The sequence below is a fragment of the Aethalodelphis obliquidens genome, unplaced genomic scaffold (genome assembly GCF_003676395.1).
Source record: "Aethalodelphis obliquidens isolate GAN/ISIS:26980383/991018 unplaced genomic scaffold, ASM367639v1 scaffold7, whole genome shotgun sequence".
Lineage (NCBI taxonomy): Eukaryota > Metazoa > Chordata > Mammalia > Artiodactyla > Delphinidae > Aethalodelphis > Aethalodelphis obliquidens.
In genome coordinates, this window is record NW_020837951.1 from 22,438,980 (window position 1) to 22,460,350 (window position 21,371).

Here is a 21,371-nt window from a genome sequence, read left to right on the forward strand (position 1 = left end):
TATAAATTCCTGGAAGGCAGGGACCATGACTTATTCATCTTTATATCCCCAAAGAGCCTAAAAGGGTGCCTTGCAGATTTTTTGGTTCCCAATAAGTATTTGTGTGAGATTTTCATTAATCATGTAACCTCCATACCGGGGCCACTATGAGTAGAAGTAAGGTTGTATCCTGCCCAAGAGCAACAGGCCAAAGTAACAATTGGTGATTAAAACCAAGTCCACACTCTGTGGCCCAGCTGTGTGTCTGTGGAGGTACATCCATGCAGAGAGGATATTTTATTCCAACTCACACAAAGACATTAACTGGGCTAGCATTGGCCCTAATACATACTCGTTTTTTTGAGCTCATTGTTGGCTGACATTTTTGCGTAATTTTTTTTTTCCTTTTTCTGTCTTGCCATTCTGTGAACATCTATTTAATATCCATACATGTCAGGCTTTGAGTTCTTAAACTGAAACACTCTTTCAAAGTAAACATTAAGTGAAGGGGAGACTATAGCAATGGAAAATGGAAGAGATTTTAGAAGGATTTACTAAAAGCAATGTGAGAAATGGTTATTTAAAATGTACAACGAAATTCTCTTCCGAAAAGAAAATATGATTAAACTTTGCTAATTGCTTATCATCGGAACGCTTTATAAAGATTCTCTCCATATACACAACCTTATTTTCCAGCAGAGGGGGAAAAGTATCAAGATTCAAAGTACAGTACTCAATAAAAATAAGGTGAATGATGTGAAGAATGAACTAATTTGATAATAACTATTATACACATTACATAGAATCAAGTTAATATCTGGTAATTTTTCAGACACAACGTATTTCAGTTGGTAGTTTTTTGTTTTTTTTTTAACGTGGGCAACTTTACCTTGCTTGAAAGACCCTTCCAAATGCTCCCTCTCCAATATCTCTCACATATTCAATGTTATTCCTGGGATACTCCAGGCTGAGCAATTTGGGATTCAAAAGAAGTGGCATCCTCTGGTACATGGGGTTGGGATGAAGTCTGTCTAGCAGGAGCTCAGAAGGAAGAGTAGTGAGGGTTACAGCCGCTGATTCTCTGCAGGTAAGACAGGTAAGATCAATAATGAGCTGAGGACCAGGTGAGAGCTTTGTACTCAGACTTAGGTTCTAAAGAGACATGGTGTTTAGGAGGAAACAAATTATGCTAAGTTCACCAAAGATCCTTCCATTTTAGAGCCACGAAGAATTTGGTTTGGAGCCTAAAGTTACATTCTTTTTTTCAGGAATTGTGTCACTATCCAATCTGATAGTGGCAGTGGGGCTGAGGGGGCTGACAGCGAGCAGGAATGGCCATATTCTTCCAAACCGTGGTTTAGATTCCATCTGCTGTGAAAAACTAACCTTAGGACATGTGATCCTATGCAACAAGTCACTGACATTTTTAAAGATCATGGTGGGGCTGCTTACCGTTAAAGCAAGGCAATGGCTGTCATAAAGGAAGTGGCAGTGTTATATATACCCCCCTCCCGTCTCCAGCTTCAATACCAAATACGTAAAGGTTTTAAAAATGTTACTACACGTGGTTCACTTAAACTAGAATCTCACCTTTTCTTATTTTTCCATTGTTTTCGTCTTCGGCAGCAATAAAGAGTGGTTACGGTAAGAAGCACGAATATGGCAAAGCTGGACATGATGGAGATTATTACAGTCATGGAGTATGTAGGTGAGACAGAGGAGGAAGACAGGGAAGAGGGAGGCACGTTTGGAATGTCCACACTCGGCTTTGAGGACGTCATTGGTGGGAATGCTGTAAGTCAACAACAGATTTTCACTCATTCTTAAACTTTTAAGCAGCAACGTTCGTATCCAGGCAATCAGGAAACTAAATTTAAGATTATGTTCTAATGTATCAGGTTCTCCCTGGTTATATATCTATAAAGCGCAATTGTAAGAATCCAGTGAAGTCTAGTTGTAAGTAAATCCAGCTTACAGAATCATAGAACTTTAAAGATGAGACTCAGAGAAAGGAAATACTTTTTCCAAGACAAATGCAAATCCTGGGCTAGTGTCTTTACACTCATCATAGTTTTTATGACCTGACAACAATCATGGACATTGTTAAGTTACTAAATAAAATATTTTTATGAAATTGAAGTCAGGATTATCTAAAGCTGAGGTTTGTTGGTTTACAAACAGAATTAAATGGAAGAACATGGAAAATGGAAATAGTAGGACAGATATGAGGAAGTTAGTTCATCTAACAATTGAACTCCTGTCAAACTCCTATTAAAAAGGTCAATGCAATATACAAATAAGTTAAAATCTGCATTACCGCTGGAAACCAAAAGATGTCATACTAATGTCCCTCTGTTTGTAGGGTGCAACGTCCATTGTATATCTATTAAAACAACATTATGAATTATATTTTAAATCCTTTTAGTTGACTGAGTAAAGACAAAAAGATCTATTCTTTGATCAAAATGCAATTAATAATAGATTAAATAAAATCCAATAAGACATTCAAAAAAGAAACATTTTAATAACCTTTCAATCAAAGAGTAGAAAGTAGCCATAGTTACAGATGACAAAGTAACTTCCTAGCAGTGTTGATGAGATTTGGCCAAAGATGTGTTCAGTGATAAACTCATAGCATTATCTTCTTCCATTAGATAAAATGAATGAAGTGAATGAACTAGATATTTAATTCAAGACTTTGGAAAAGAAACAAAATCTACAGAAAACAAAGGAAAACAGGTGATATAGTAACAGCCATGTACAAGCAGAAATTAATACGTTAGAATACACATAACACAAATGATAGAATTTAAAAATAGGTCAATAGTTTTTCTGATAAATATTTACAAGGTAGTCTAATCAGTGACATTTTAATTTTAAAATGAAAAGAAAGGCACAAACATACAAAATTAGGAATGATAGAGTCATTTTAAGAATAGACTCAAAGGTCAATAAAAATGAAATGATATATAACTATGGAGTTACATTTTTAAAATCTTAAGGAAAATGGTAGGAGCACGTTAATTACCAAATTTGAAGAATCAGAAAGTCTGAAACTAGCCATAACCAGGAAGTTTAAGTCATTATAGAATTATGGTTATATTCTTTCAGTATTGGAAGAGATACAATTTTCACAGTTTTATAATATATTCCAGTAAGAGAAAAATCTTTCAGATTGTTTTAGCAAGCTATTATAATACTAATATCACAACCTGACAGTGTTAGCACAAAAGTGCAGATTATAGAGCATAGATTTAGAAGATGCTAAATGAAATATTAGAAATTGACTGCAATATAGTCAAAGATTTCATAGAAGGAACTATATTATTATAACACATCACAGAGTCAAAGGAAAACTTTCATTGCAGGGATACCTGAAGCCATCTGAAATAGGACACGTAAAAGCAGAGATTATAAGGGGTGCCTACGTATGACTTCTTAGTCTAGGCATGGAAGCAGTGATTATGCCCTGAGCACCAGTGGCTAAGCAAGTGGTTTTGAAGCCTGTGGAGACCAAGTTTGGTTACCCTTGGGACTCAAGCAGGCACCTGGAACTAGAAGAATATTAGCACAGCAGTAAAACATTTGTGCAGGACCAATGACAGCATTTCTCATCAAGCATCACAGCAGTGGTGGATGTAACAGACTTCCCAGGCTCCGCTGTGATGGTTTGAAAGCTGCTCTGACTTTCTGTGGACTGAGTCATTCGAAGATTTAAAAAAATCAATCCAAGATGAGTGGGGAGGGGGGCTTAAATTGGAGAGCTAAACTTAATGCTAATATGAAAGTAGGAGCAATCATTAAAAGACAGGGAGAAGGGAAGCAAGAAGGAAATACCCAATAGATAAACTAATGATTAAAAGAAATCTTCCATCACCCTTCAAAGTGAACTGGTAATATCCTTTAGAGTCTACTCAGAATTCAAGAGACTCTCCAAGAAATATTTGAGGGCTTTACACACTCCCACAGAATATGAGACAGTCTACCTAATAAGGTTGACTTCTCTGTTCAACGATCGACCTACCTGAAGAGCTAAAGCCAATTTCTTTGATAATTGTATTTAACTCAGGGAACATATTTTTAGACATTCCTCACCGTATGGTCAGATGAAATGATCAGTTTATGACATCTGGAGTTCATTTTCTTACATATAGCAAAGATTTCATAAAATGATCTAGCTAATCTATGCTGCTCGCAATTTCTTATAATCAGTGTAGAAGGCAGAAATCTGGATGCTTTTGTGTGTCTTATTTCTGTCTAATCTAGGATTGAAGGTCAGCACCTTTCATACAGTAAACCCTCAATGAATGCGTGAATGGATGAATGAGTAAACAATCAAAGGATAACAAACATCACAGTCATCAATTAAGAGTCCAATCAAAGTTAACTTTGGTTGCTTCTGTGACAAAGAATTGAAACATTTCTTTTTCATTCTTTCAGGTTGGGAATGACAATTTGACAGGCTTCCAGAATAATAGATTTTTAGGGTTTTCCAAAGCTGTTCTTGTTTCCTAGCTCTGAGTGATTCAGTTGTGACCAGTAACATTCTTTCTTTCAATATTCTAAGTCTTAGTCCTTTAAGTAAGCTGGTAAAAGCAAGTCCTAGCACTTAGCCAAGTGCAGAAACAATTAGGCCTGGAATATCTAGCCCAAGAAATGAATACGATTTGAGCCTTGAACATGAAAATCAGAGGAAGTTAGTCGACATGAAAAAAATTTCTAATTTCATCCTGAAGATTTCTGCATTCTGATAGGCTTAACGTACCATCTGATACACGTTGGTTTCTAGGACGCCCCTTTTCAAGCAACCTTCTTGAATTCTTTCCTAGAGATTTTGAGATCACCCTTTTAAAACCATTTGATTTGACCCTGTAAACTTTATAGTATTGGATGATACAAAAATCATGAATGCAAAATCAAAAGGTGATATTTTAAATTGGCTTACTTTATAGCCATGGAAGGGATAAAGCAACTTAGTAACCTTGAGGTAGGAGATGGGATTTGCATCATTCACTAAATATGGTGCTCTCCATGGCCTAATTAGAAGCTATAAACTGGGATCTCTGATGATCTTCCTTCATATTCTACCCTGGGTGAATATAGTGAAAAGACTTTGAGAGGGACCGTACATCCCGTTCTGGACATCATGAAATACGGGTGTAAATACGCATGCATGAATCCAGTTACATACACATAACGTTTCAAGGGCACAAACAAAATTACTTACTTGTTAGGTTTTCTTTTTTATAATCTGAAGGGGAAAGGATAAAAATTTGTTTTAAGTGAACATCCAGATAGCTCCTGTGTTCTGTGAGAGAGTGCTAAGAAATGCAAGTTCTCTTTCAGCTTTTTAATATACAATGGGAAAACATTCTTCGCATTCGAATGCGAAAGGATTGCATCTTTGAAATTAAAACAGCTGTTAGGGCTCACCACATAGTTCCTTACAGATGAAGTTCATTAAAGCAACATGCAGCCATTCAGCTTTGTTTTGTGAGATCAGCATTTGCAAACATATGGCTTATTTTTGCATGCTGAAAAATCTGCTTCCTTGGGTAAGAAAGAGGACTTTTATGCTTTTATTCCACTCCTCTGACAAAATATGAACTGTTTCTTAGCCATTTCTCTGCACATTCAATAAAATGTTATGAGCTCTCATAAGATCTGCTTATGAAGTAAGGTAAGATCTCAAGCAGCAGCGAAAAGTGCTCTTTATTTTCTTTTAGAACAAATGGAATAAATCCTTATGTTAACCGGTGCAATTAGGATAGCAATAGGATTCTGTTATTGGGTATGGAAGGAAGGCAGAACTCAAAAAATATTGGAAATGCCTAGAAATATTAGGAGATTTAAATTCACACCTTAGTTTCCTCAAAATAGTAAATTTCTCTGAACCTCCAAAGTCTCGGGAGAACTCTGTTACCTAAATATGGCAGTCTGGTACAGGCCATGGGGTCCCAGTGCATGCTGGGGAGTTTGTTGCAGTCCGGCATGGAGAGCAGATGTATCCCAGATCTGTAGAGTCCCCTGTGGGTCTTTTCTTCCACCGCTAGCCATTCTTTTGCACAGAAGAGCTCCTTTACTGCCAGGCAGTATTCTCTAAAATAATTTAGGGAGAACAAAATTTGATGAATCATAGCACGTTGAAGCCAAATTGGTGGTGGAGCCTAAATCCCATATTTTCAAAACATCATCACAGTACACTGTTTGTTCTTGCAAAAGTGTTTTTGTAAAGATCCTTTTATTGTAAATAATGTGAGAAGCTATGAAATATATAGTATATTATCCCAGGAGATGAAATGCTGTCTTGTTTTGTTTTAAAAACATCACTAATGCTACTGGGGAAAAGAACGTTCAAGTTCCAAAGGTAATGGATTAGGAATCCCAGATATGTTTTCTCTTAACTTCATATTAAAGTAACTACAAAGGTACAGAAACAAGGTACGCAGAGCTTTAAAAGATCATTGTCAAGCAGTTTCCAGCCTGGGAGGTTTTTCTGTAATCTCAGGGCTAATGGGCAGGGCCTGAGGAACACAGTCCGTGTCTCTGTGTGCTTTGTTCCCTAAAACAGAATAGTATCACCTTCCTGAAAGGTTATAGGAGGGCTTGGGAGTCCTTACCCAGCCCTACCCTTGGAGAAGCTGAGTCCTATCTCATTGCTGTGTGTGCTTTCATCTGAGAAAGCTAGAGTAAGGTCTGTGTGAGTATGAAGCTGCAATGTTCATCTCTGTGTTGTACTGAGTGAAAAGGCTGAAGAAAGATTAGGTAGACTAGTTGGACTAATTAGAATTTTGTGGATTAATAATTGTTCAAGCTTATCTTATAGGAAATAGGATAGACTACATAGGAAAAATCAAGTTAGTTCCAAATTAAGATATTTGGGATTCATAATAAGAGGAAATTAAAGATAATTAAAGAAATTAAGGATAATAATAGTAATGTCATTCATTCAATATATGAAGTATAAAAGAGGAGGAAATTTTGTGTGAGTGTGTACATTCGTGTGTATGTGTAGTTATATATACATGTATATATATTTTTTACTACTCATGCCTACACTCCTGCCTTCCCAGGCAACCACTTGCCAATATGGACCAACTGAGCATGTGCAGAATGAAAGGGCTGTGCATACTAATGTGATGGGATATAATGGGAGTCATGAGTACAATGATGGGATGTAGATTCTTAATATGTCTGCAAAGGAAGAGGGAACAATGGGGCTTTCAGGCTTCTGAGACTCTGAAGAACTGGAGAAACATTGTTTGGCTTGCTTCTTCTTATGCCTGGTCCCATCCTTGGGTCATATAAGCAAATCTTTCTGCATTCAGATGTTATAGTTAAACTGTGCAAAAGCAATATGGGACATATGAAAGAACTTTTTAGCCCACATTATGTGGAGAAAGCAAATACCTGGGAAAATTATTTTTTATTATACATGGAAAAGACACGTTAGAGAATTTAAAAAATTGTTTTGTTTTCATTGCATGCACTGAAGCATGGCCTCTACAGAAGCGTTTTTCACGGGGAAAAAAAATCAAGATGAAATGGAAAATAGAGTGAAAACAAGGTTAAGTTAAACATGGTAGTGACTGAAGAAAATAAAGACCACAAAGAAGTGAAAACAACTGTTTCACTGAAACAAGTGAAATCTTCATTGAGAAAGAAACGGCACAGCAAGATATTGAACAAATAATAGGGGAAAACTTTAGAAGTTCTAACTGAATGCAGAAAGAAAGATGAAAATAGTGAGTAAGGAGATAACTGAGAGGGAGAAGCAAGCAAGAAATTCAAAGTACAAATAACAGTGTTTCCCAACAAGAAACTAGAGCACATAAAAAAATAGAAAAATACTCAGAGATATACTATAAGAAAAATTCTTAAAATAAAAAGGACATAAGTCTGATGATGAAATCATATTATCCATTCTTTTTATATTACTTATAGGAAAGAAAATAATGAAAAGAAATCTACTCCCAAGTCTTTCTAAATGTCTAATTTTTTAAACAATTATTGATTATATATAAGAGAAAAGAAAACCTTAAGTATAAAAATGTGAAAATTTCTAGACTATATTTTTCAACCCCAATGTGAATAAATTGTTTACAAGGATTAAAAAAATAGAAACAATTTTCAGATTAAAAAAAATACTCAGGGACTTCCCTGGTGGCACAGTGGTGAAGAATCTGTCTGCAAATGCAGGGGACACAGGTTCGAGCCCTGGTCGAGCAAGATCCCACATGCTGCAGAGCAACTAAGTCTGTGCACCACAACTACTGAGCCTGCATGCCACAACTACTGAAGCCTGCATGCCTAGAGCCCATGCTCCACAACAAGAGAAGCCACCGCAATGAGAAGCCCACGCACCACAACAAAGAGTAGCCCCCTCTCGCCACAACTAGAGAAAGCCTGCACACAGCAACGAAGACCCAATGCAGCCAAAAATAAAGAAATAAATAAATTTTAAAAAATACTTGTTTAAATAACAGCTGGAATTAAGAAAACATTTAAGTACACTAGAAATGGCTCACAGATTTAAGAGTTAATTAACTATGCTATTCTAATAAATTTGAAATCTCAGTGAATGGGATTTTTTTCTAAAAAAACAAAAAAGTTAAATTATTTTCAATCTTGAGAAAGAACATCTGTGGCCTATGCATTTAAACTGGTCTAGGGCATAAATGTTGGGAAATTACTCAATAAATTTATTTTGTGCTAGCATATGAAGATACAATTCAATTTTAATTCTCATTGTTCCTCAAAAGATACTTAGATGTCATGTCTGATGAAAATATAATCTTAAGTGAAGAAACAACAAATTATGTCTTAAGTAATTTTTTTTTAAGATTTTTTTTTTTGATGTGGACCATTTTTAAAGTTTTTATTGGATTTGTTACAATGTTGCTTGTGTTTTATGTTTTGGTTTTTGGGCTGCGAGGCATGTGGGATCTTAGCTCTCTGACCAGGGATCGAACCCGCACCCCCTGCATTGGAAGGTGAAGTCTTAACCACTGGACCGCCAGGGAAGTCCCTATATTAGTCTTAAAATGTCTCCAAACCCTCAAAATTTGCAGTAAGTTGAAGAATGGAGCACTCTATTTTAATGACCTCTGTAGTCCTTTTATACTAAATAGAATGCCTTAAAACTATTTCAATATTTAAATAGTTCCTGGTTTTATCAAAACAGTTGGAAATGTGCTGTGTTGGTAGTCTTCATGTGTTTTCTTGAAAAGCAAACAGTATCCATCCAGTTTCTAATATATACCCTGGGTACAATTTATCCTTTAATCCTCTCAGCTCTATTGCAGACGAGGAAACTGAAGTTTAGCTGAGGTCATATGTCAGTGCATCTAGAAAGCAGTACAAAACAGTATTTGAACTTTGTTCCATTTAGCTCAAAAGCTACATTGATTCCTGTCTTTTCTACACAAGAAGTAAATAAAGGCAAAGATAATTCTATTGAAAGTGGGTTTATAAATTTCAGTGTTTAAAGAGTAGGGGGTTTTCAAGAAATATCTGTTTTATAACTGTTTCTACTCCTTCCACCCGCCATGACACAAGAGTGTCAGTACGTAAATTAGAATATTGGGTGGAAGGTATTTTAATGTTCTGACATGCTCACCAAGATCTCATATTTATTGGCTAATAATGCTGAAATACTGGATATGTAGTCTTTATTTTCTCTATCTTGGCTTACTAATGAGGTCCATATTAGTTTGGGATTTTGTTTTTCACTTCCTAGAAAGCAGGGATGTTTATGAATATGATAATAATGTGAACAATAACAAATGTAATAGAATATTATACCTTTTATGACATTTTCTAACTTAGAGCCCTTGTGTAATAGGGTATCACCAGTGATTCACATGGTAGGAATTTTGTCCAATTAATTACCTTATATTTTGGACAAAAGCCAGCTTTTGCCTTTACTCTTACACCTAACAACTTCCTCTTTTGAAAACTTTTCCTGTTGGCAGACAGACAAACAGAATTTCCCCATTTATTTATTTTGTAAAGTTTACCTGCAAATGGGTGTAGGAGTAGGTGCCACCCCAGGGTTACATTCTTGGAAGATGTGGTTACACAGTAAAGCTTCAGCAGCCGGCCGGCAGAATGGGCTCACTGCTTTCAGTTCAATCCAGGCAGTGTGGACCAGTAGTTCTTGGGTCTCCTCAGGGTCTGCGTAGGAGTTGTTGAAGAAAACAAGAGCATCTTTTGCCAGGACAGCATTACACACCTCCCCTCTGTACTCGGCGCAGTAGCCTTTGTCATCTTTCTGTGGTTTACTGAAAGAAGCAGTGAAAAACATTCCTGATCACATGCTATTTCATAGCATTCCATCTGCCTTTTTGTTTGTTTTCCATTTCCACATCTGCATCACAGAAATAGAAGACTGCACCAGCAAATTGGTTGAAACGTTCCATCTGAATATTGTCTTCATTTCCAGCAGCAATTATATTACCTCTAGCTACTCCAGAGGGCTATGAAGAGGATCAAATGTGATAACGGATGTGGAAAGCTTTGGAAACGCTCAAGGCCAGAATGGATGGGAGAATTTTTATTGTTTCCATCATAAATAAAATTTAACTCCACATTTGTTACATATAAGCGTACATAGCAAGTAAATACGTCTAAAAAATATATTCATCATCATGATTAATAAGTGACTGAACGTAGTAATTGCTCTGATCCAAAGAGCTTGCAGCTTGATGAACATAGTTTATTTAAACGTTATGATAATTAATGATTTGAATTTTGTGGCACATCTTCCAAAAATCAGATCCTCTCACTCACACATCTTCCCAGCATTCCATTAAAGAATAAGAAGAAAGCTACACAGGAAGGAGAAAGCATTGGTTATGGCTCTCAGAGGAGCTAAGTAGCATCTTCACTTTTGCTATTTTCTTACCACATGTCTTGGGGAGAGTCATCTGGTCTCTGACAGTGTTCTAATCTGTAAAGTGATGTAAGTAATTATCCTGAACCCAGGTTATTGTGTGTTCATGGGTAATATAAGTGTTAGCACAGCAATAAGATTAAAAGCTAATCTGCTATAACAATTGAAGAGGACAATAAGAAAAATGGAAAACGCAGCTGGTACTTCCTCCACATATCCACTGCTTCCTTAATGCAATGCTGGGAATTATAATAACTCCTATACTCACCTGACAGATGTTTATTGAGCACTTATTATGTGCAGGCACTGTAATAGTCTCAATATATCCTTATGCCTTCCATCAGATATCTCATTAACAATGACAGCAAATTCAAGTTGCACTCTCATTTAGATTTGTACATCTGTTGGAATTTAGCATTTTATTATCTTTATATAAAGGATTTCAAGGAAAGAAAATTAAACAAATTGGAATTTGTGGGGATTGTTTAAGTTGCTAACAGACCCCATTTGAATTTGAAAAGGTGATTAGAAACATCATTGACTGGTCTTTGAAGCAAATCTATTAAATGAGATACAACTCATTCAGGTAAAACAATGAACTTCCGTGAAATACTATATTTTAAAATGATGTTTTGTAACATAGAATCATTCTCTAATTCATACTAGCATTCTACTAATTAGTCAACATGAATTTTATTGCATTACCTGTAATTCATTGGGGATTTTTTAAATGAACGCCTTGAATAAGAAAACGCAAAACTCCCATGATAACTTGGGCCCTATAGGGTTGAGAAAACACCCAGAGGAATAGCTCATGACTCAACCTCTGAGGGAACTCAGGGTAAGCTGACACTAAGAAAGTTCTAGAGAAGCAAGGATACTATGCTTTAAGAAACTGAATAATAATACCTAACAATTAGAAATACCCCAAACTGGCTCACAAAATGGTCACACATATTGATAATCCTTCCATAAAAAGAGAGGATGGATAAGAGCAGGTGTGACTCTTTTCACTTAGAAAAAAACTATGGGGACTTCCCTGGTGGCGCAGTGGTTAAGAATCCACCTGCCAGTGCAGGGGACACGGGTTCAAGCCCTGGTCCGGGAAGATCCCACATGGCGCGGAGCAACTAAGCCCATGCACCACAATTACTGAGCCTGTGCTCTAGAACCCGTGAGCCACAACTACTGAAGCCCGTGTGCCTAGAGCCCATGCTCTGCAACGAGAGAAGCCGCGGCAATGAGAAGCCCGCGTACCGCAACGAAGAGTAGCCCCCGCTCGCCGCAACTAGAGAAAGCCCGCGCAGCAACGAAGACCCAACACAGCCAAATATAAATAATAAATACATAAATTTATAAAAAACTATATCATGTAAAAGTTGAATATTTCTCCTAGTGTCTCTGAGCTGAGAATGATTCATCCATGTTGCACGGTCACGTGCTAACTATTGAATGACACTTCTTTATTTTTCCATGAATATATATATATATATATTTTTATAAATTTATTTATTTATTTTTGGCTGCATTGGGTCTTCGTTGCTGCGCACTGTCCTTCTCTGGTTGCAGCGAGCGGGGCTACTCTTCGTCGTGGTGCGCGGGCTTCTCATGGCGGTGGCTTCTCTTGTTGCGGAGCACGGGCTCCAGGCGCACAGGCTTCAGTAGTTGTGGCACGCAGGCTCTAGAGCGCAGGCTCAGTAGTTGTGGCACACGGGCTTAGTTGCTCCGCGGCATGTGGGATCTTCCCGGACCAGGGCTCGAACCCCTGTCCCCTGCATTGGCAGGCGGATTCTTAACCACTGCGCCACCAGGGAAGCCCTCCATGAATATTTTTAATTTAAAAAACTCATGTTTTTTTCTTTAATTACATAAGCAAAAAACATTTAAAAGAAAACATTGGAAACTAAGAAAAATTACACAAAAGAAAAAATGAAAATAGCCTCAGAGATAAGGATTATTAATAATTAAGAACCAATTCTTAAAAAAAAAATTCTTTTTTTCTGAGTTTCTGCTGCTTCTCTTTTAAAAAGCCCTTGGGAAAATCTTTAGAACAACCTCAATGTGAATTAATAGTACGGGGTCCTCACTGATTTTTGAACATTAGCTATATAATGCAAAAGAAAAGAAAAAGCAGAATAGGTTTTGAATAGAAATTAGAAGATCTTGGTTTTAATTTTGATTTGTCTTCCTACCAGCTTGAAGATAACTAGCCTGTGAAAACCCTTTGCATGCTGAGAAAAACCATACAGATACAAAGTATATGGTTCTTATTAATTTTCTCTGTCTCTGTGATGTTCTGGGAGCATTAAAGACTTAGCTTTGGTAGTATATCTTTGCTCGGATTAGCCCCACAAGGTAAGGGATATATAGTACCAAATATATATATACAGGAATAGAGTGAGTGTTTTAAAATACATAGGGAGGACACATGTGCTGAACAGTGTGCGAATGAAAGATGGCATGTCTTCTGCGGGTGGCCTGTATTTTAATTTCCCTACACACACATACATAATACATATATAAAGAGACTGCCCAGTCACAGTGTCAGTCAGAGTTGGAACAATTTCCTCCCCTGTTTTGCTGACTTATAAACCTCAAATTTTATGCAGTGATCAAATTTCAGAGGCAAGATATGGAGGCCAATGGGGCCATTTTTTCCCTCATCCTTCTAACCCTATCACTTAAAAAATTTAAGGAGGTCACAGCAAAACCCAGGGAACAAGATGAATGCAAAAAATTTCCATTGGTGTCTTCTGTCTTTTGCAAGTGATGAGTGCCCTTTCTGTCCAGCTGAAGTCGTATTTCTCCACATGCAGATCTTGGGACTGTGGATGGAGCAACAGCAGAGGCAGCTGGTCCTGTTCCTCGTTTGAACGGTGGGGCAGAGGTCACAGGGATCTGTTCACAGAATGCTGGTTGTTTTGGAATGATCTGCTGGACTACCTCCAAAAATTCTAGTTAATATTGCACATGGAGCCAGTCCCTCTCTTGTCTCCTGACAGACTGAACCTGGCTGACCTCTCTTTCTGAACAGTTTCTCTTTTTGGAGGCAACAACTGATATCTGATCCCACGTCCCCCTTCTAACTTATTTTATAGCAGACAGCTCTCCTTGGTCAGATGGAATATTTAAAGGATTCTCACTACACCTTTTGCTTTTATTTTCTCTTTGCTTTAACATGTATGAATCACGTTCAGTAGAATACAGTTGACCCTTGAACAACGTGGGTTTGAATTGTACGGGTCCACTTATGCCCAGTTTTTTTTTCAATAAACACTACAGTCCTACACCATCCCATCCGTAGTTGAATCCAAGGATGCAGAACGTGGATATGGAGGAACCACATAGAGAGCCAACTCTAAAGTTATAGGGCGTGCTGGTTGGTGCCCCTAACCCCTGAATTGTTCAAGGGTCCACTGTTTTAAAATGTGATCTTCCAGTTTCTATGAGGGCAACATCTCTTCCCTTTGAACACGTTGTCCAAGGGCACATCCAGATGACCAGCCATGGCATGGTTGGTTGGGACAACCCCACTACCCCAGCGGAAACTCCACACCTTCTTTTCCTGCCCTCCCTAGGGCTGGCACACATGAGAACGGGACCTCTCCCCTGATAGCGGCACATCTTCTTCCTTATACAGCAACTGCCAGGTTCCCATTGTACTTTCCCAACAAATGTGATGGCCAGGGCCCTACGCCACTCTAAACTTCCAAAGCAAACTGGAATTCTTTTTATCCTTTCATGCCTAGTGTCTTTGTATATGATTCAATCTCTATGACAGGGATCGGCAAATAGAACCCACAAGTCAAATTTGGCCTACTGCCTATTTTTATACCACCTGTGAGCTAAGAATGGTGTTTACATTTTTAGATGGTTGAAAAAAACCAAAAGGAGAAGTGAAAATGATATGAAATTCAAATTTCAGTGGCTAGAAGTACAATTTTATTGGAACAGAGCCAAGTTCATCCACTTACAAACTGTCTGTGGCTCCTTTTGTGCTGCAATAGCAGAGCTGAGCAGTTGCAACAGAGACCGTACGGCCCAGAAAGCCATATACTTGCTATCTAGCCCTTTGCGGAAAACCAAGAGTGCTTGTGTTATCACAAGTGAAAGATGGTATGGAATTTTCATTAGTTAGCATTTATTTGACCATAATCAGTTTAAATTATTTTCATTTGCATTTAGTTGCATGTGAATGATTTATTTCTGTTCTTGAGCCCTTAGAATTTGTGCATGATTCCATTATTATGTTACCTTGTAACGTGTGTGTGTGTGTGTGTGTGTGTGTGTGTGTGTGTCGGTCCCCTAATAAAATGTAAATTCCTTGGGTGCAGGGAATATGTACAATTTGTTTTGTTTTATCACTTTCCAATGTAGTGCCAGGAATAGAGTGTTTTAAAGATGCACAGGGAAGACAGGTGTGCTGAATGAAAGAGGTGTATGAATGAAAGATGGCATCTCTTCTGTGGTTGGCCTGCCTTTTAATTTACCTTTTCCCGTGTTTATGTTGTATATCCCTTCAGTAGATATTCAGCTTCTCTGTAGAATCCTTCAGGTCAGGACTCTTTCTCAATACCTATTTATTAACAAATGCATCAAAGCTATATGAATTGGGAAAAGATTGAGAACAAACTAAATGTTCTTATGCAATGAATTATTTCATTCCATGGAATTAGAATCAATGGCTTGAGTTGCAGGTCCTGCTCAGTTGCTGTGCTACCTGGATTAGCAACATAGGTATGAATCTGTGTTCTTGAGTCTGTCTGTCTGAGCTCAGATTGAGGCTTTGTAGTTAGCTATGTGGTCTGGAGAACTCTTGTGCCTCAGGTTCCTCATATAAAGAAAGAGGGATGACAGCTTTTGCCCCATAAAGTTGCTGAAACATTAATATGAGAACAGTGGTACTCAAAAATGTCCTGCAAAACTTAACTGCTGTTATTAGTAGTAATGAACCATTCTAAATCTCAGTTTCATCATTTGTAAAATTAGATGAAATTTTACACATCATAGAGTTTTTATGAAAGGCAATTTTATGCAGATAAAATGCTGTAAGTTTCACAGTGTTATATTACATGGTGTTACTTTCTTATCTGCAGGATAAAGCTATGAGGGAGGGTTTGGGAGTCAGTTCTGTGTCTCTTTTCCAAGCCTATCATATACTAACTGTGTAAGTCATGTGTACTCTCCAGTTCAAAGTATGTCTCTCTGTTTCTTTTCTGTACAATAGGGATAATACTAGCATCTATTTCATGTCCTGAGGATAAATTTTTAAAATGCATGTAAAGCTCTTAGCACAGTGCCTGATACATAGTAAGTATTCAACAGATGTTGCCTATCTTCATCTTCATCATCATTTTGTGAGAGTATTAAAAGGATTAGAAATTAGAAAGTTTTCTGAAAGATTACAGTACTCAACGAATAATAGATACTCAATAAATGGCATGTCAAACAAAGCGAAACAAAACATTGGTATAACAATAATATCTCACCTCCATTCTAGTAACAGGAAAGGAAGTTTCCACAGGAAATCAAATTAAAGGGGAAAAGAAACAAAAGTTAGTACATTTTCATCTCAAGGTTTGTAACAGATAATTTTCATTCTTCTAATCTCTAAGTTTCTGAAAAGTTCCCTGCTTCTGCTAGGAGGCCAGATCCTGCATTAACAGGCAGATTTGGAGAAGGAGAGTAAGAAAATATTAAATGTCTCCAGGAACTGAATTCTTCCTTTCAAGCTGAGTCAACCGTGGCCTTGTTCGCCCAGGCAGTATCATAGGTCAGAATTTCCCTCTGTTGGCCACCCAAGGACTTTGCATCAAGAAAGCAAGAAGTGGAGGTTGAACAGGAAGAGGGTGGCGGAGCTGCGATTCTTACAGACCCACTGGCTTCACGTGGTCACACAGCGTCCCACACTCAGAAGGGCCCCATGCTTAATTGAATGTTCTGCGGTTATCATCTTGAAACACTTAATAATTTTTTAACAAGGGGCCCCACATTTTCTGGAGAGAACAGATGGAAGAAACAGGAGGAAATTCTTACAGAGAAAAAGGTATATAATTTGGAATGGGTAAAGGCAGAATCTAACAGCAGCTGAGCAGGGAAACCTGTTGAAAGGTGAAAAGTCCAAGGTTATGTATATGAAAGAGCCCTGAATTTAAGATGTAAAAGAGAGGATTCAATACCGTGGAGGTCAACCAGAGCCAAAGAATCCAGCCGTAGAACTTGGGAAGAGATACTCAGCTTAGCTAGGCTTCGATTTCAAGCACAAGTGAGGAAAAAAAAAATCAAGGTCGTTTAAGGGTGCTCAGTCTTTTCAAGAATATTAAGAGAATCAAAGGATGATTCACTAGGCTTCCATGTGTTTCGTACAGAAATTTCTCCAGTCACATTTTCATTTTTGCGGGGGCGGGGAGAGTGGGGAGCAGGGAAGGGGTCCAAGAGCCTCCGATTATAAACAAGTGCTTTTATCTCAAAACTAGATTTTTAAAAATTTCAAAAGCTTCCAACAGCCATCAATATTTGTAGTATCTTTTCCATTATCTGGAAAAGCCAATAAAATGTTGTCTCTCTTCTAAAACAGGCAGCCAATCTAATATAAAAAAGCTGCCTGATTGTAGAAGGAATGCTTACCTCTTGAGCCTAGCTGCAGAACAGCTGGTAGCAATTTAGTGTGGCTACTGGCTGTTAGTCATTTATTCCTTTCCCTTTTATTAAAAACAAAAACAAACACCTTTAATCCATTGGAAACCAGATGAAGCCACCATGAAATGCCAAGGGACGGGGCCTGTTTTGTTGGTAAGAACACTTCTACCTATCATGGCTGAAACACTGGGTGATAGAGGGAGTCGTGTGCCCCTGCTACATCACCCCACGTCTCACAACTGGGGGGAACATTGCGGGGGACACGGGAGTGTGACTATGAGACATGAGAGAGAGCGTGAAACATGGTAGTACGTTCAATCAGCTATATCGATTACAAAATAAGAGTCCAAAGTTCTAATTTTTTTCTGTAATAATGTGAAACATCAACACAAAATATAGAAAATAAAAATATGAGATGAATGAATAAAGATGTGGTATGTATACACAATGGAATATTACTCAGCCATTAAAAAAATGAAATAATGCCATTTTGCAGCAACATGGATGGACCTAGAGATTATCATACTAAGTGAAGTAAGTCAGACAAAGACAAATATCATATGATATCACTTATAGGTGGAATCTAAACTATGATGCCAATGAACTTACTTACAAAGCAGAAATAGACTCACAGACATAGAAAACAAACTTATGGTTACCAAAGGGGAAAGGGGGGGGGAGGGATAATTTAGGAGTTTGGGATTAAAATATACACACTACTATATATAAAATAGATGACCAACAAGGACCTACTGTATAGCACAGGGAACAATACTCAATATCTTGTAATAACCTATAATAGAAAAGAATATGAAAAAGAATATATATAACTGAATCACTTTGCTATACAGTGGAAGCTAATACAACAGTGTAAATCAATGATATTTCAATAAAAATTTAAAAAATAAAAATACGTGGCCAATTTTGGGAGGGTGGGGAACTCCAATACTAACATATCAGATTTCTCCCTACTGCCCAGCTTTGATTATGCTACATATTTTCATTTGAGCTTTAAATTTAGAATCCCCAGACTCTGAGGTCAATCCAAAGAAGGGGCATTGCAGACAGTGGGGGTGTTGGTAAAATGAGGAGTGGCTTATGTTAGAGGAGGGATGTGACCACAGACTCATTCCTGTACCCTCAGACTGAATAAGCAGAAAAGAACTCTGGACCTCAGTATTTCGTGAAGGACCTATTAATGCCATTGAGAATGGGAAATACAAACATGGATTTTCCTCTACTGGATCCCTGTGTCTGTTTTTCCTAGCTTTATTAAGATATAAGTGACATTCAACATTGTGTAAGTTTAAGGTGGACAAGGTGTTGATTTGCTACAGTTACATAATGCAACTCTCTTAGCAACTTTCAAGTATATAATACAGTATTAACTATAATCACCAATGATGCACATTAGATTTCCAGAACTTATTCATCTTATAACTGGAAGTTTGTACCATTTGACCAATGTCTCCCCTTTTCCCCGACCCCACTGCCCCTGGTATCCACTACTGTACTCTGTTTCTATGAGTTAGACTTTTTCAGATTCCACATATAAGTGATATCATACGGTATTTGTCTTTCTCTGACTGACTTATTTCACTTAGCACAATGCCCTCAAGTTTCATCCATGTTGTCACAAATGACCAAATCTCTTTCTTTATCATGGCTGAATAATATTCCATTATATGTATATACCACATCTTCTTTATCTATTTTTCTGTTGACAGACACTTAAGTTGTTTCCGTATCTTGGCTACTGTGAATAATGCTGCAATGAACATGAAAGTGCAGATACCTCTTTGATATCCTGTTTTCATTTCCTTTGGATATATATCCAGAAGTGGGTTTGCTGGATCATATGGTAGTTCTATTTTTAATTTTTTTCAGAAGCTCCATACTGTTTTCTATAGTGGCTGAACCAATTTACAATTCCACCAACAGTGGGTCAGGGTTCCTTTCTCGCCAATACTTGCTAACTCTTACTTTGTTGATGATAACCATCTTAGTAGGTATGAAGTGATAGTTCATTGTGGTTTTGATTTGCACTTCCCTGATGAATAGTGATGTTGAACACCTTTTCATGTACCTGTTTGCCATCTGTATGTCCTCTTTGGAAAAATGTCTATTCATATACTTTGTCCATTTTTAAATTAGATTGTTTGGTTTTCTTGCTGTTGTATGTGCTCTTTATATATTTTGGATATTAACCCCTTATATATAATTAGCAAATATTTTCTCCCATTCTATAAGTTGCTTTTTAGTTTTGTTGATGGTTTCCTTTGCTGTACAGAAGCTTTTTAGTTTGGCGTAGTCCCACTTGTTTATTTTTACTTTTGTTGCTTATGCTTTTGGTATCATATCCAAAAAAATCATCACCAAGACTGATGTCAAGGAACTTACTGTCTGTTTTTTCTTCTAAGAGTTTTATGGTTTCAGGTCATGTGTTTAAGTCTTTAATTCATTTCAGGTTAATTTTTGTGAGTGTTGTAAGATAGAGGTCCAGTTTCATTCTTTTGCATGTGGTTATCCAGTTTTCCCAACACCATTTATGGAAAAGACTGTCTTTTCCCCGTTGTATATTCTTGGCTCCCTTGTCATAAATTAGCTGACCACATATGTGTGGGTTTACTTCTGGGCTCTTGATTCAGTTCCATTTGTCTAGGCATCTGTTTTTATGCCAGTCCCATACTGATTTGATTACTATAGCTTTGTAATATAGCTTGAAATCAGGACGTGTGATGCCTCCAGCTTTGTTCTTCTTTCTCAGGGTTGCTTGGCTATCGGGACTCTTTTGTGCTTCCATACAAGTTTTTGAATTGTTTGTTCTATTTCTGTGAAAAATGCCATAGGAGTTTTAATAGGAGTATATGAAATCCACAAATAGCTTTGGGTGCTGTGGACATTTTAACAATATTAATTCTTCTGATCCATGAACACAGGATATCTTCCATTTATCTGTGTCTTCAATTTCTCTTATCAATGTCTTGTAATTTTCAGCGTACAGATCTTTCTCTTCCTAGGTTAAACCTATTCCTAAGTATTTTGTTGTTTTTGGTGCTATTGTAAATGGGATAGTTTTCTTCTTTTTCAGATGTTTTGTTGTTAGTGTATTTTTAAAAAACTGATTTCTGTATGTCAATTTTGTACGTGGAACTTAATTCATTGATTAGTTCTAACAGATTTTGGTGGAGTCTTCAGGATTTTCTATATATAAGATTGCATCATCTGAAAACAAGGAGAATTTTACTTCTTCCTTTCCAATTTGGATACCTTTTATTTCTTTTTATTGCCTGATTGCTTGGGCCAGGACTTCCAGTACTATGTTGAATAGAAATGGTGAGAATGGGCACTCTTGTCATTTGCCTGATCTTAGAGGAAAAGTGTTTAACCTCTTGCCATTGAGTATGATGTTGGCTGTGGGTTTGTCATATGTGGCCCTTATTGTGAGGTATGTTCCTTATATCCAATTTGCTGAGAGTTTTTATTATGAATGTATGTTGAATTTTGTCAAATGCTTTTTCTGCATCTATTGAGAGGATCATGTAATTTTTATCCTTCATTCTATTAATGTGGCATGTGACGCTAATTGATTTGTATATGTTGAACCATCCTTACATCTCGGAGATAAATCCCACTTGATCATGGTGTGTGATTCTTTTAATGTGCTGTTGAATTTGGTTTGCTAGAATTTTGTTGAGAATTTTTGCATTTATGTTCATCAGGGAAATTGGCCTTTAGTTTTCTTGTAGTGCCCTTACCTGGCATTGGTATCAGGGTAATAAAAATTGGTGTTAATTCTTCTTTAAATGTTTGGTAGATTTAATACCTGTGTCTATTTTGATGGCCTTTGGCTCTTCCA

General features: G+C 37.2%; 1 protein-coding gene across 6 annotated transcripts in view; it reads right to left on the reverse strand.

Annotated features, from left to right (window-relative positions):
- MUSK (muscle associated receptor tyrosine kinase) overlaps nt 1–21,371 on the reverse strand; it is a 91,815-nt gene that overhangs the window by 2,415 nt on the left and 68,029 nt on the right. For 2 of the 6 annotated variants that reach the window (XM_027105981.1, XM_027105979.1), the window contains 6 exons: nt 16,363–16,369; nt 9,999–10,262; nt 5,903–6,078; nt 5,207–5,230; nt 1,570–1,771; nt 869–1,060 (listed from right to left, as the gene is read on the reverse strand). In XM_027105981.1, the coding sequence (XP_026961782.1) occupies nt 869–1,060; nt 1,570–1,771; nt 5,207–5,230; nt 5,903–6,078; nt 9,999–10,262; nt 16,363–16,369 (865 nt within the window). The remainder of the gene's footprint in view (nt 1–868; nt 1,061–1,569; nt 1,772–5,206; nt 5,231–5,902; nt 6,079–9,998; nt 10,263–16,362; nt 16,370–21,371) is intronic. The other 4 variants (XM_027105982.1, XM_027105980.1, XM_027105984.1 and 1 more) reach the window with 2 other exon arrangements.